This window comes from Mesoplodon bidens (assembly GCF_964165515.1).
Source record: "Mesoplodon bidens genome assembly, chromosome: 3".
Classification (NCBI taxonomy): Eukaryota; Metazoa; Chordata; class Mammalia; order Artiodactyla; family Ziphiidae; genus Mesoplodon; species Mesoplodon bidens.
The window spans coordinates 53,445,976-53,459,624 of record NC_138178.1 but is presented as its reverse complement, the minus strand read 5'-3'; the positions used below and the strand labels follow the sequence as shown (position 1 = coordinate 53,459,624).

Here is a 13,649-nt window from a genome sequence, read left to right as displayed (position 1 = left end):
TGATGGGTTTGTATGTTTACATTGTTTAGCATTACACTTTTTGTAGCAGGGAAACAGAAGTTCACAGGTATAAGTTCTATAGGAAAGAGCATATACCATATTATGTTAATAAGATAAATGAATCCAAATGACTCCTTAGAAATTCAGAAAATAGATATGCATGTTATGATAGATAAACATGTTATGCATGTTTAATATATAAAACCAAGATGAAAGTAGTTTTCATTGGAGGGATTTTAAATCATTTGAGATGGGGCAGATTGTCATTTTTATTAATAACTTTTTTCTTAGTAGGATAGTCAGTTACTTTTATTGTCACTTATTAGTGTGAGGAAGGGGCAAAGAACACCTTCAGACTGTGTGATCTGGATTTTGATTTGAAAGAACTTTGTTATATAGCCTTGATGAACATCTTGCAAATATTCCAGCATATGTAAACAAAGTTGTTAATTTAATATAATAAATTATCTGTTTACCTCTTCTTAATTTTATGTTAACTTGACTAATAATTTGATATGAAATTATTTTGTGCAGCATGTTTGTGAGTCTGAAGACAGGGAAGAAGTGGTGGTATGTGAACTGTGTGAGTGCAGTGTTGTCAGCTTCAATCAGCATATGAAGAGAAATCACCCAGGCTGTGGGCGCAGTGCAAACCGCCAGGGCTATCGCAGCAACGGCTCCTATGTGGATGGCTGGTTTGGTGGTGAATGTGGGAGTGGAAATCCATACTACCTGCTCTGTGGCAGCTGCAGGGAAAAGTACTTAGCCCTGAAGACCAAATCCAAGGCAACAAGTTCTGAAAGGTACCTTGAAATTGGATAGATAACCATACCCTCTGATCGAAGTATGTAAAGTATCTCTCATTAAGACATGGGAATTGTAGCTTTTTTAATGTGAGGAGTAACCTTTAACCTTTCCTTTATAAAGTCCTATGATTGCTGAACTGGGGACAAGGATGAGGGAGGTGGAAGAATTCAAGTTCCTGCCAGAGGTGGGAGCCTGTAGTCTGGGAACAGTGGTATGGCCTCAGGTCCTTCACTGGAGTTTGACTGTGTTAACCTTTAATTTGTTGTCAAGTTGTGAGTGGGACCCTTGCTTTAACCTTCAGGAGGCTTATGTTCAGTTTTTTTCTTTGGTGTTTCTCACCATAGTTTTGACATCTTAAGGTTTTTTTTCTTGATGAAAAATATAGACTGTTCAGATTAAATGAGCTTCCATGAAAATATTACTTCTTTATTCCCTTGAATAGCAACTGTTTGCTATTGAGTAGGGTTTTTGCCCTTATTGTCAACTATTAAAGTCTTTAAGGCGTTCTGGAATAGGTTTTGATTAAAAGACTTACGTAGGTAACCTAGAAACCTCCCCAGTATTTTGGTAAAATAGTCATTGATTTTGTAAACACTTACATACCAGTAGTTTTTATTACATTAGCCCATAACATGAAATACACTTTTTTATTTTTTGTTGCTTTATTAATGACTTTTTAAAATGTCCTAATGACATAATTTGCACTTTGGGGCACTAACTGTTTTATATAAAAACACAATGTTCTTCATGTTTGGTGCAGGTACAAGGGACAAGCTCCAGATCTAATTGGCAAGCAGGACAGTGTGTATGAAGGTAGTTGTTGTGAGAGCTTCTTTATTTCACATGTATTTTTGTATGTACCTTCTGCTTAACATCTGTTACTAAAACTTACCTTCATATGTTTGTTTGTATTTATGTACATGTTAATTTAAACTTCCCCCCAAAAGTTCAAGATAGTTTGGTAGCAACAGCCCTAGTTTTAAAAGTCAAAGGAAAATGACCTGGGTCCTAATACTAGCTTTGCCACAGAATGTTAATTTCTGGTGGCATACATATCTTTTCAAAGTAGGGAAAGTGTGTAGTACATTTTGAATTTCCATCCTAATTGAGGAAAGTAAAAGATAAAAAATTGAAGTGAGCCTCAGTTTATCTGGAGCATTCATTTATTTGAAGTAACTCATTTCCTAATGATTATGGACAGGGTCAAGAACTTTTTGTTGGCCCCATAACAATATTTTTTGTTCGTTGAAACCTCCATTACCAACTGTAACATGTGCTTTTGGTTTAAATGGATTTGACTGCTCTGCCTCCCTTTCCCTTAGTCTCACTATAACTCAGGAGTGCAGTTTGGTTGGGTCACCAGGAGATGGTGCCGTAGTTCATTTTGTAGGCGGTTGGCTTTCAGTCCATCTGCATTTTAGACATATCTCACAATAACCATTGCCAGCAGAGTTATTTCATGTTTATATTCACATACCATACACTTCTTTATTTAAATTCCAGAAGACTGGGACATGTTGGATGTTGATGAAGAGGAAAAGCTAACGGGTGAAGAAGAGTTTGAATTACTCGCTGGACCACTTGGTTTAAATGACCGCCGCATTGTACCAGAACCAGTCCAGTTCCCTGACAGTGATCCGTTGGGAGCATCAGTAGCAATGGTAACAGCAACCAACAGTATGGAAGAGACTCTGATGCAAATAGGTAAACTTGAAATGCTGATTGGCATGGATTTTATAGAGTCTATATTAATTTGCTTCTTAGAAAGGTAAATATGATAATAAGGTAAAGGTTAAAAATAATAAGAGTTCAACATTTCCTATCCCATCAAGTATCTTTAGCCAGTTATTCTAATGTTTTGAAAGTATAGTATAATACTAAGTTTCTGATATTTTCTTTTTATAAAATGTTGAAGTGATAAAAAGAAAGTTTATAAAATGTAGGGGTTTTTTTTGTTTGTTTGTTTTAAACTTTGTGTTAAGAGAAACCTGGAAATGAATATAAACTATTTTGCAGTATTTTTTAATTTCGGTGCGAGGGTATGGTAACTTTTTGCTGTATGGAATATGAAATAAAGAATTGGCACAGTACTGGTGACTCAGCCCTTTATGTGTACTCAAAGCATATTTTAAAAACTATTATCTTTCCTATATTTGTTAATATCAGTAGAAGTGATACATGAGCAAAAATAAATAAAACCAAAATATTTAAGAATCATATTTTTCCTATAATAGATTATTGACTTAGAAATGTCCATTTCTCCCAAGCAATTTTCTGTATAACAAAGTTCCAGATGAGCAAAGCACATTGATTTGCTTTATTTCCTGGTAGCCTAGAACCTAGGTAGAATGGAAAATTTTTTCAGTAGTCCAGCTGTTTTTTTTCTTACCTTCTTATAAACTAAGCAAAATGTTATTTTTTTCAGGTTGCCATGGCTCTGTAGAAAAGAGTTCCTCTGGGAGAATAACATTAGGTGAACAGGCAGCTGCCTTAGCAAACCCTCATGACCGGGTGGTGGCTTTAAGGAGAGTGACTGCTGCTGCTCAGGTTCTTCTGGCCAGAACCATGGTCATGAGAGCTCTGTCTCTTCTCTCAGTCAGGTAAGTGTTATTTTGTGTCAAAAGATGTTAAGTTAGCCTCTAGTATGTATTAGACAGGAGTCTGGTATTGTTTGGGAGGATAGAAGTTTTAGAAACTTGAATAGCTACTGTTGAATGAAAGAAGTTAGACATAGTTATCATTATTATTCATTCATTCAGTCAGTCAGTCATTCAGTTAATGCTTAGCTCTTTTTAGGTAGAAAATATTGCCGTTATAGTAACTGAGTAAACTGAAAATTTTATTTTATTATCTGAAACGGGAAACCAAGGCTGTTGATCCATTTGGTGTAGGGTCAAAATAAAAGGTCGAGTGAGTTTTTCTGCAGAGTTTACCAACTGTGTAGCTAAGTCAGCCTGTATATTCCATCGTGGAGACTCTTGCTATGCTCAAACTGTGGAGCATAATGTTAAAAAAGGGAAGAGTGCCAAGAATACCTAAAAGACATCCATTTAGGAAATGATTAAGTAGGGGTATTTAAAAGTAAATCATGAAGACAGAAGGACCCTGAAAGAAAAACTCAAAGTTTAGATGAGGACGTCCCTGGTGGCACAGTGGTTAAGAATCCGCCTGCCAATTCAGGGGACACGGGTTCGAGCCCTGGTCCGGGAAGATCCCACATGCCGTGGAGCAACTTAGCCCGTGTGCCACAACTACTGAGCCTGCGCTCTAGAGCCCGTGAGCCACAACTACTGACCCTGCGCTCTAGAGCCTGCAAGCCACAGCTACTGAAGCCCGTGCACCTAGAGCCCGTGCTCCGCAACACGAGAAGCCACCTCAATGAGAAGCCCGTGCACCACAACGAAGAGTAGCCCCTGCTCGCCACAACTAGAGAAAGCCTGAGCGCCACAACGAAGACCCAACACAGCCAAAAATAAATAAACAAATTTTTTTTTAATGGATATTTAAAAAAATATTTAGATGAGACTATATGGGGTTGGCTCAAGACTAGACAGTTCGGACTGTGGAAAATGAAGCTCAGAAACTGACTCACACGTGTAGATAAACATTTGATTTATGATAGTGCTTACATTACAGAGCAATGAGGAAAGGATGGTCTTTTCCGTAACTTGGGCTAGGTCAGATGGTTTATTCACTTAAGGAAAAAAAATGAGTCTTGGCCCCAACCTCAAACTATATAAAGCAAGTATTTCCAAGTGGCTCTTAGGTCTAAATGTGAAATGTAAATCAATAAAGTTTCTATAAGATAACAGAGGAAGATTTTATTCTTGATCTTGGAACAACCAGAGATTTCTTAAGCAAGTCACAAAAGACATTCACTTTAAGGAAAACAATTGATAAATTGGACTACATTAAAAAAGAACTTCTGTTTAGCAAGCCATTTAGGAAGTAAAAAGGCAAAAAAATTAAAGGGAAAAAAAAACACTGAATGGGAGATGATCTTAGCAATGCATGTAACCAACAAAATACGTAAAGAATTCTTATAAACCAGTAAGAGAAAGACAACCCAAAAGAAAAATGAACATAATGACAAAAGAGGCTCTCAAAATAGCCAATAAACATGAACAATGAGATGTTCAGTCACATTAGTCTTCAGAGAAATGAAAATGAAAACCCCATGAGATACTACTACACACCCATCAGGATGGTTAAAATTTAAAAGACTGGGGGGAAAAAAGTGATCATGACGGTGTGGAACACTTAGAACTCTCGTACACTGTTGGTGAGAAAATAAATTGGGACAGTTACTTTGGAAGACTCTTTGATAGTACCAACTAAAGGTGAATATTAGCATACTCTGTGACCCAGAAAAACACTTCTGGGTATATATCCAACAGAAATGCTTACATATGTGCACCCAAAGCCATATTTTTGGCTGCGTTGGGTCTTCGTTGGCTGCATGCGGGCTTTCAGTAGTTGCGACGAGCGGGGTCTACTCTTTGTTGCGGTGCGCGAGCTTCTCCTTGTGGTGGCTTCTCGTTGCGGAGCACGGACTATAGGCTCGCGAGCTTCAGTAGTTGTGGCACACGGGCGCAGTAGTTGCGGCTCGCGGGCTCTAGAGCGCAAGCTCTGTAGTTGTGGCGCAGGAGCTTAGTTGCTCCACGGCTTGTGGGATCTTCCCGGACCAGGGCTCAAATCTGTGTCCCCTGCATTGGCAGGTGGATTCTTAACCACCGCACCACCAGGGAAGTCCCTGTACATTGCTCTTTTAGGCTTAATGCTGTTGCACACTTAACAGACTACAGTGTAGTGTAAACATGACTTTTACATGCACTGGGAAACCAAAAATATTTGTGTGACTTTCTTTATTGCAATATTCATTTTATTGTGATGGTCTGGAACTGAACCCGAACATCTCCACAGTATGCCTCTGTGTCAGTGAAAATAATAACTGCTGCTGTAATGCAACAATGTGGATAAATCTTACAAGCATAATGCTGAGTAAAAGCAGCCAGACAAAAGAGAATACATACTTTATTATTCTATTTATATGAAGTTCAGAAACAGGCAAAACTGGCTTATGGCCTTAAAAAGTTGGAATAGTGGTTACTTTTGAGGGCCTAGAGACTGAGAAGGGCCCAAGCAGTCTTCTGGGGTATTGGTAATGTTCTGTTTCTTGATCTGGAAGGTGGTTACATAGGTTTGTTCAGTTTGTGAAAATTCATGGTTTGTAAACATTTCTGTAAGTTATACTTTGGTAATTCAGGTATACTTAAGTATGTCAATATTTATTAAAATAAAAAAGTTTCAAAGCAGTTTCCAGCTTACATAATATTTTTGGACATCTCTAAGGACATGTATGACTAATGATAGTGCAGCTTGCCTTTTATTTTGGTTGTTGGTGCTATGGATGATATGTGGTCCCTTAAATTTATTTTCTTTATGCATCTAAAGTGTTTTCCTTTCCTGGCAGTGGTTCCAGTTGTAGCCTGGCTGCTGGTCTTGAATCTCTGGGGCTTACAGATATCCGAACGTTGGTTCGATTAATGTGCTTGGCTGCAGCAGGGAGAGCTGGCCTCTCCACCAGCCCTTCCGCCATGGCAAGCACTTCAGAACGCTCACGAGGTGGGCACAGCAAGGCCAACAAGCCCATTTCTTGCCTGGCCTATCTGAGCACAGCAGTGGGATGTCTAGCATCAAACACTCCTAGTGCTGCAAAACTCCTGGTGCAGTTGTGTACACAGGTAGGATAGTTTTCAGTGCTTTTCTTATTGCATTGCTTATTTCCAGCCAATTCTTTAAAAATCTTTTGAGATAAAATCTTCTTTTTGTTCCAAAATTATATGTAAAAATTAAACCTGTTTGTTCTGATTGCCTCTTCAGAACTTGATTTCTGCTGCAACAGGGGTAAATCTAACCACAGTCGATGATCCAATTCAGCGAAAGTTTCTACCTAGCTTTCTCCGAGGAATTGCTGAAGAGAATAAGCTTGTAACCTCCCCAAATTTTGTTGTAACTCAGGCCCTTGTGGCATTACTAGCAGACAAAGGGGCCAAACTGAGACCTAATTATGATAAGTCAGAAGTTGAAAAGAAAGGTAAGTTTCATACGATTTAAATATGCAGTCTTCTAATCAATTTGATATGTTTTTAAAAATATGTTTTTGCATTGTTGTATGTGATGAATTACATAACATCATGTATACTTATTAAGTTAGATCATAAGAAAAGTGCATGGATACTTTTTCATTGTGCCTGGAAACAAATATTAGAAAATGTACCAAATTAGTCATGGTTTGATTAGATTATTTTATTAGATTATGGTTTGGGTCACCATAGATAATAATCCTGGTAGGCTTCCTGAATATAATTTATATAAAGTAGTGCTATTTTTTTCTTTGTCTTAAGATGATACAATTTGAAGGGACTACTTAAACATAGTATTTACCCTTCTCTTCATCAGGACCATTTGGCCAAGAGAGATGGGCTTTTGGATCTATCAGTGCATTTCCTTGACTGGCTATTAAGATCACTTTTTTAAAAATTTATTTATTTTTCATTTATTTATTTTTGGCTGGACCGGGTCTTCATTGCTCTGCAGACTTTCTCTAGTTGCTGCACGCGGGGGCTACTCTTCGTTGCGGTGCACAGGCTTCTCATTGTGGTGGCTTCTCTTGTTGAGGAGCACGGGCTCTAGGTGCACGGCCTTCAGTAGTTGTGGCTCGCGAGCTCAGTAGTTGTGGCTTACGGGCTCTAGAGCGCAAGCTCAGTAGTTTTGGTGCACGGACTTAGTTGCTCCATGGCACGTGGGATCTTCCCGGACCAGGGCTTAAGCCCATGTCCCCTGCATTGGCAGGTGGATTCTTAACCACTGCACCACCAGGGAAGTCCCTAAGATCATTTTGAGCAGCAGAAGCCAAACTCTAATTCTTCAGGGCATGCTCCCTCTGCCCTGGCCTTAAAATGATTTCTGTTGCATTCTCAGTCGGTGTATCCTTAGAGCAAAGACTATTGATTAGTGTATATAAATGTACATTTGCAGTGAATCAGATTTAATATAGAATTTGATGTGAGATAAATGCTTTATACCTTGTATGCATATTTTAGTGAAATGATTGCTTGAAAAAGTGCTAATTCTTAAAAGATAGTTTAACCCATTTTTGTTTGTTCACCACCACCAGCTCTCACCTGGGCATCATTTCATTGTTTTGTTTAAGCAGGTTTAACTGCCCAATTGTATGCCCATCCTTCCTATGATCCTTCTGCTGTAGGCCCTCTGGAGCTGGCTAATGCCCTGGCAGCCTGCTGCCTCTCCTCCAGGCTATCCTCACAGCATAGGCAATGGGCTGCTCAACAGCTTGTGCGCACTCTTGCTGCACATGACCGCGACAACCAGACTACTCCACAAACACTCGCTGATATGGGAGGAGATCTCAGAAAATGCTCCTTTATCAAGTTGGAGGCTCATCAAAACAGAGTATGTATTTTGACCCCCAAGTGTGTCAATCACCTTATGTAAGATAAAATAGTTTCTCCTCTTCTCCAAGAGCTTAAAGTTCAGATCATGGGTATGTGTATGTGTGTCTCTCTCTTTCTTTCTCTCTCTTACATACCCACACACACACAAACACACACACAAGCTAAATTATCAGTTATTTGTCTGGTAGTTACCAACTCTCCTTTCTCTACATGTGTATGTTGTATACTATATGATACAATATTATACAAATGGGAAAATCAGATGGGGGATGAGAAGAAAACCAAAGGAATGGCCTCACAAAAGATGAGGGTTTATACATGCAAGAAAAGAAGCAATTGGTCTCCCTGTTTTAATCTAACCCACTGAGCTCCTGAGCAGTGACAAGGGCAGTTTAGGAAATGAAGACTGACCTCTATTTTACCAATTTAATCATTTCTTAGTCTGTGTAATTAGTTTTATAGAACATGCTGAATATTTCTATTTTATTGAATTAAATAAATGTTTTTTAATTAAATAAGCATGTGTAGTAAAGATTGTGAACAGGTCTAAGATAACTCAAATGAGTTTGGGCATAGTACTTTAAAGCTATACTTCAAGTAGGTGTATATTTACAAGCCAGTTAGAAAAGAATGAGACCATGCATGTTGTTTTATAACATGTATACTTTTCTTTTACAATTTCATGGTAGATTTTTTTTTAATTTGATAGAACTCTTTCAGATTATAGAATCATTTGAATTAAAACTTGCTCAAATATTGCTGGACTTTTTATCTTTTCTAGGTAATGACTTGTGTTTGGTGTAATAAAAAAGGACTCTTGGCTACAAGTGGCAATGATGGCACCATCCGGGTGTGGAATGTCACCAAGAAGCAGTATTCACTGCAACAGACCTGTGTGTTCAACAGATTGTGAGTACTGACATTAGCTCTCTTGGGTAACATTTAAAAATAAGACAATCCTAAACATGCTTCATCTTGGTTGTGTTAGTGTACTCAAATTGTCACTAAAATTTTTTACAGTTTTTTCTCTTAGAACAGTCTCCAGTGTTTTTTTTTTTAATTTACAAGATAGTAATTTAGAAAATAAAAATACTGTCAATATCTGTCAACTTACTCAAAATTAAATCAAGGTCTACTATGCCAGCATTATAAATGTTCGATTCTATAAAACAGTAGGCTAATTTTCCATCACTCTTCAAGGATTATTTAGGAATTAGGGTAATGATATTTCTTCTGTAGCAGTGTAGCATCTTCTATATTTTTATAGCTAGCCATAAAACTTCCCTAGCTATTAGGCAAACAAGAGTCAGTGTGCTCTGAGTAATAACCATATGTATAACCCATATGGAATCAGAATACTTTTGTTGACAAATTATGTACTACATTAAATGATGAATTGTCTTAAGTATTATTCTTTCGTAATTCTACATTTTTCACATTATGACAAACACTAGCAATTATGTGATTGTCAAATACTGCTAGCCAGGCTTTTGAAATGTAAAAGCTTTTGATTTGCCTTTATGTACTATAGTCTATATAAAACCCTTATTTTAAGGTTTAGGATTTAGTTTACTTTGTGATGATGGGGATTAGAATTCCATACATATCTGTTATATTCTAGGGAAGGTGATGCTGAGGAAAGCCTGGGATCACCTAGTGATCCAAGTTTCTCACCTGTTTCCTGGAGTATCAGTGGCAAATATCTAGCTGGGGCTTTGGAAAAGATGGTGAATATCTGGCAAGTTAATGGTAAGAGTCACATAAATACTAGTAAACTGCTGAAGCTACTTTTTTTTAAAAAAGCCTTTCTCTTAGCCTTCTAAGTCCAAACATTGGCTTCCCTTCACCTTGAATCTCACAATCTGTTCATAAACTGTGAAAATCTATGCATAGTATGGTTTAAATTAAAGAGAAAGTGTTCATTTCCTGACTTTTTCTTCTAGGAGTTTCAATTAACCGGGTAGTTGTAAACTAAAAATTCTTTCTATGTACCACTCAGCATTCAGGATAGGATTTGAGGAGAAGTAGCAGTCACTGCATTTTTAGCTATGTATTCTTTTGAATCACCTGAAATATTTCTATTAATTTTATCTGTTTCACAGGGACAAACTCTTGTTGATTTTTTTTGCGGTACGCGGGCCTCTCACCGTTGCGGCCTCTCCTGCTGCGGAGCACAGGCTCCGGACGCGCAGGCTCAGCGGCCACGGCCCACGGGCCCAGCCGCTCCGCAGCATATGGGATCCTCCCGGACCGGGGCACGAACCCGTATCCCCTGCATTGGCAGGCGGACTCTCAACCACTGCGCCACCAGGGAGGCCCTCTTGTTGATTTTTAATAACCTCTCTGGAAAGTAAAAATTATTATTGTAATCTTGGGCTTACCAGCATTTTTGTTTGCTTTTGCATGTTTGGGTAATAGCTGTTCTATTTCATATATTTGAAGGAACAGCTAGCCTTAACTATAGGTAAATTTTGTATGTTAATTTGGTTTTCAGTAATTATTAGGAAAGGAGTTAAGTGTTTGACATTTGTATGTTGATTATTTTCCTTTATTCTTTCTCCTATAAAGCTATCATTTTTGTCCTATTAATAGTTACAGAAAAGCTATGAATTTGATAATCATATGTAGTATATAAATGAAGGATCTTGCCTTGCAGTCTTATTCATTAGTAGGCTATTATGAAATTGGGGACTGCTTTGAGTGTATTAAATTAAATAGTACGTATTTTTGTTATTGTTATTGTTTTTAAGAATTAAGTGGCAACTAGTTAACATTTTCTCCCTCTTTAGGAGGAAAAGGGTTAGTAGATATTCAGCCTCACTGGGTATCTGCCCTGGCTTGGCCAGAAGAGGGTCCATCCTCAGCCTGGTCAGGAGAATCTCCAGAATTATTGTTGGTGGGACGGATGGATGGATCTCTAAGACTGATTGAAGTTGTTGATGTATCCACCATGCACCGTCGAGAACTGGAGCATTGCTATCGAAAGGATGGTAAGTGACTGGAATTCTGTCTGGTTGAGAAAGTGTTCCCCCCAGTCAAATAGATTTACTTTTTTGGCACATGCTGAGTAAATATTACTTTTGGTTTTGTTTTCTAAATTGTTCAGTTGGTATTTAATTTTAGTTAGTTACTAAGTTGAAAGATATTTTTTTGTCAACCCCTACCACACATCACTGCCAAAATAAGATCTAAATTAGTCATTTATCCTTTGTGCAAGTGTCTGAACACTTCTAGTGGGCACTAGGTCTCTCTAGAATGTTAAGAATGTCCAAGAGGAAAAAAGATAATAATCATTGATGGAGATGAAATTGTTAACAAATGAGTAAAATTAAAGAGATGGGGAGGGAAGTTTCTGATTTAAGAAGTCATAGTAGGAAGCCTACTTTTACTTATTTTCTCGCTATCTTCCTTTTGGATGGCTAGGCATCTTACTAGATAGTTTTTGTTAGATGTTTTGGGGGAGTAAGATATCTCGAAGATCCCAGCCACAGCCATGCAGTTTCGAGGCCTAGAGGACAGCACGCTTGCTTCTCAGATGTCTGAGAGGAAAGCTCGTCCTCTCTTCTCTTCTCTCTCAGCATGAAGGGTGCACTGCCCAGTTAGCAATCCCTGTCCTCCCCTGACAGCCCGTGGCTTCTTTTTATTCACAGAGTAATGCTAATGTCATTACTCTCAGTTTCTGTCTTCTGTGAATACTGGGGATCCTCCAGAAACATGTCATCTCCACCACTACAAGTCAATATTCATTTGCTTTCTTCAAGGTCCATAGCCCCGGTCTGATAGTATCGTAGGGTCTCCTGCAGAGGTGGGGGTGGGGGTGGCTCTGGCTCATTGTGGGGACAAAGACACAGGCAGCAGCAGTTCTGGGGAGTACGCACTGGCCTGAGCCCTCCTGGTGGCTGCCATTTTCTTACCCAGTTTTTTTAAAAATAGGTAATACCATCATAGGGTTCAAAAAATTTTAAGTTTAAAAAGGTATACAGTAGGGAATTCCCTGGCGGTTCAGTGGTTAGGACTCCACGCTTCCACTGCAGGGGGCACGGGTTTGATCCCTGGTCAGGGAACTAAGATCCCACATGCCGCATGGTGCAGCAAAAAAAAATAAATAAATAAAAAGGCATACAGTAAAAAGCCTTTCTCACATCTGCTCAGCTCCCATGTCCCCATTCTACTCCCACAGATACTGTTTTTTACTTCTTTTGTGGCCTTCCAGTGTTACATATACTTAAAGAAACAAGTATGAATATAGATCGTTAGAATATAACATGTTTAATAGAATATGGAAACACACTGAATAGGCAATATTAAGCAAAAGAAGGGACAGGAAATTTTTTTTTCTAAGAGTTGGATTATTTCACTTCTCAGTTTCATGGTAGATTCTGGTCCGAAAGGAAATAACCTTATACAATGACTTAAAATCAGCAAAGGAATTCAGTTGTCTCTGTTTTTCAATAACCACTTCAAAATGAAAGATTAAAAATGAGGTACTCCTCGTCACTTACAAATAACACTTTTAAAGTGGGTTACATGAAATCCCAGCTGTAAGCTTACATTTTGTCTAAATGTGTTAAAGAGATGTTTGTAAACTTACTTGCAGTGGTTGTAGAGGTATATATTTGTTGCAAAGTCTCTGTCTTTTAAGGGAGACAATGACAAATAAGTCTCTCATTTTCTTTTTAAAATTTTTATTTTGTTCTATCATGTTAGTGTCTGTAACTTGCATTGCTTGGTTCAGTGAAGACAGACCATTTGCAGTGGGATATTTTGATGGAAAACTGTTATTGGGAACAAAGGAACCGCTTGAGAAAGGAGGCATTGTTCTAATTGATGCACATAAGGTAAAGCATCTTTACCTGATGGTTGCTTTTTCTTGTTTTATACTGTAGTAGTGCTTGATACTAGTTTTCTCAAAGAACTTTTTTATATCAGTCACTTATGATTTAATATTCTGTTGTTATACGAAGTCTTTGGACCATGTATGTAAATGGAAAAGTCTATGTAAGAAAGCCATTGAGCTAAGAAAGAGGTAAAACCAAAACAGTGAAAGAGGAATACCCTTGGAACACCCCCTGTCAGAGTACCTCCCACTAATGCTAGAAATTCCATCTATGAAGAATGATTCCTTTACCTTAAACAGAGGTTGCCAGTTCAGATGCTTATGGGGCCATCTAGGCAAGTAACATAAATGCATGAAGCCAGGAGCTGGAAGGTGTGAAGGAGGGTAAAAAAAACGAAGTCAGAAGAACCCAATAATGACAACCATATAAACACAAGACATGTCCCAGATTCTCATAGTATTAGCTATTTTTGGTGTAAGAGATGCTTTTTTAAAGAAGTCTCTTCTTTTTCATATTTTAATGATCA

The 13,649-nt window shown here is 38.1% G+C and overlaps 1 protein-coding gene across 1 annotated transcript in view; it reads left to right on the top strand.

Annotated features, from left to right (window-relative positions):
• Positions 1-13,649, top strand: part of HERC1 (HECT and RLD domain containing E3 ubiquitin protein ligase family member 1) — a 211,730-nt gene that overhangs the window by 153,111 nt on the left and 44,970 nt on the right. The window contains exons 45-55 of the mRNA XM_081228054.1: positions 535-803; positions 1,568-1,620; positions 2,311-2,511; positions 3,233-3,407; positions 6,281-6,551; positions 6,691-6,904; positions 8,078-8,283; positions 9,067-9,194; positions 9,907-10,034; positions 11,075-11,275; positions 12,993-13,123. Coding sequence (XP_081084180.1) covers positions 535-803; positions 1,568-1,620; positions 2,311-2,511; positions 3,233-3,407; positions 6,281-6,551; positions 6,691-6,904; positions 8,078-8,283; positions 9,067-9,194; positions 9,907-10,034; positions 11,075-11,275; positions 12,993-13,123 — 1,977 coding nt within the window. The remainder of the gene's footprint in view (positions 1-534; positions 804-1,567; positions 1,621-2,310; positions 2,512-3,232; positions 3,408-6,280; positions 6,552-6,690; positions 6,905-8,077; positions 8,284-9,066; positions 9,195-9,906; positions 10,035-11,074; positions 11,276-12,992; positions 13,124-13,649) is intronic.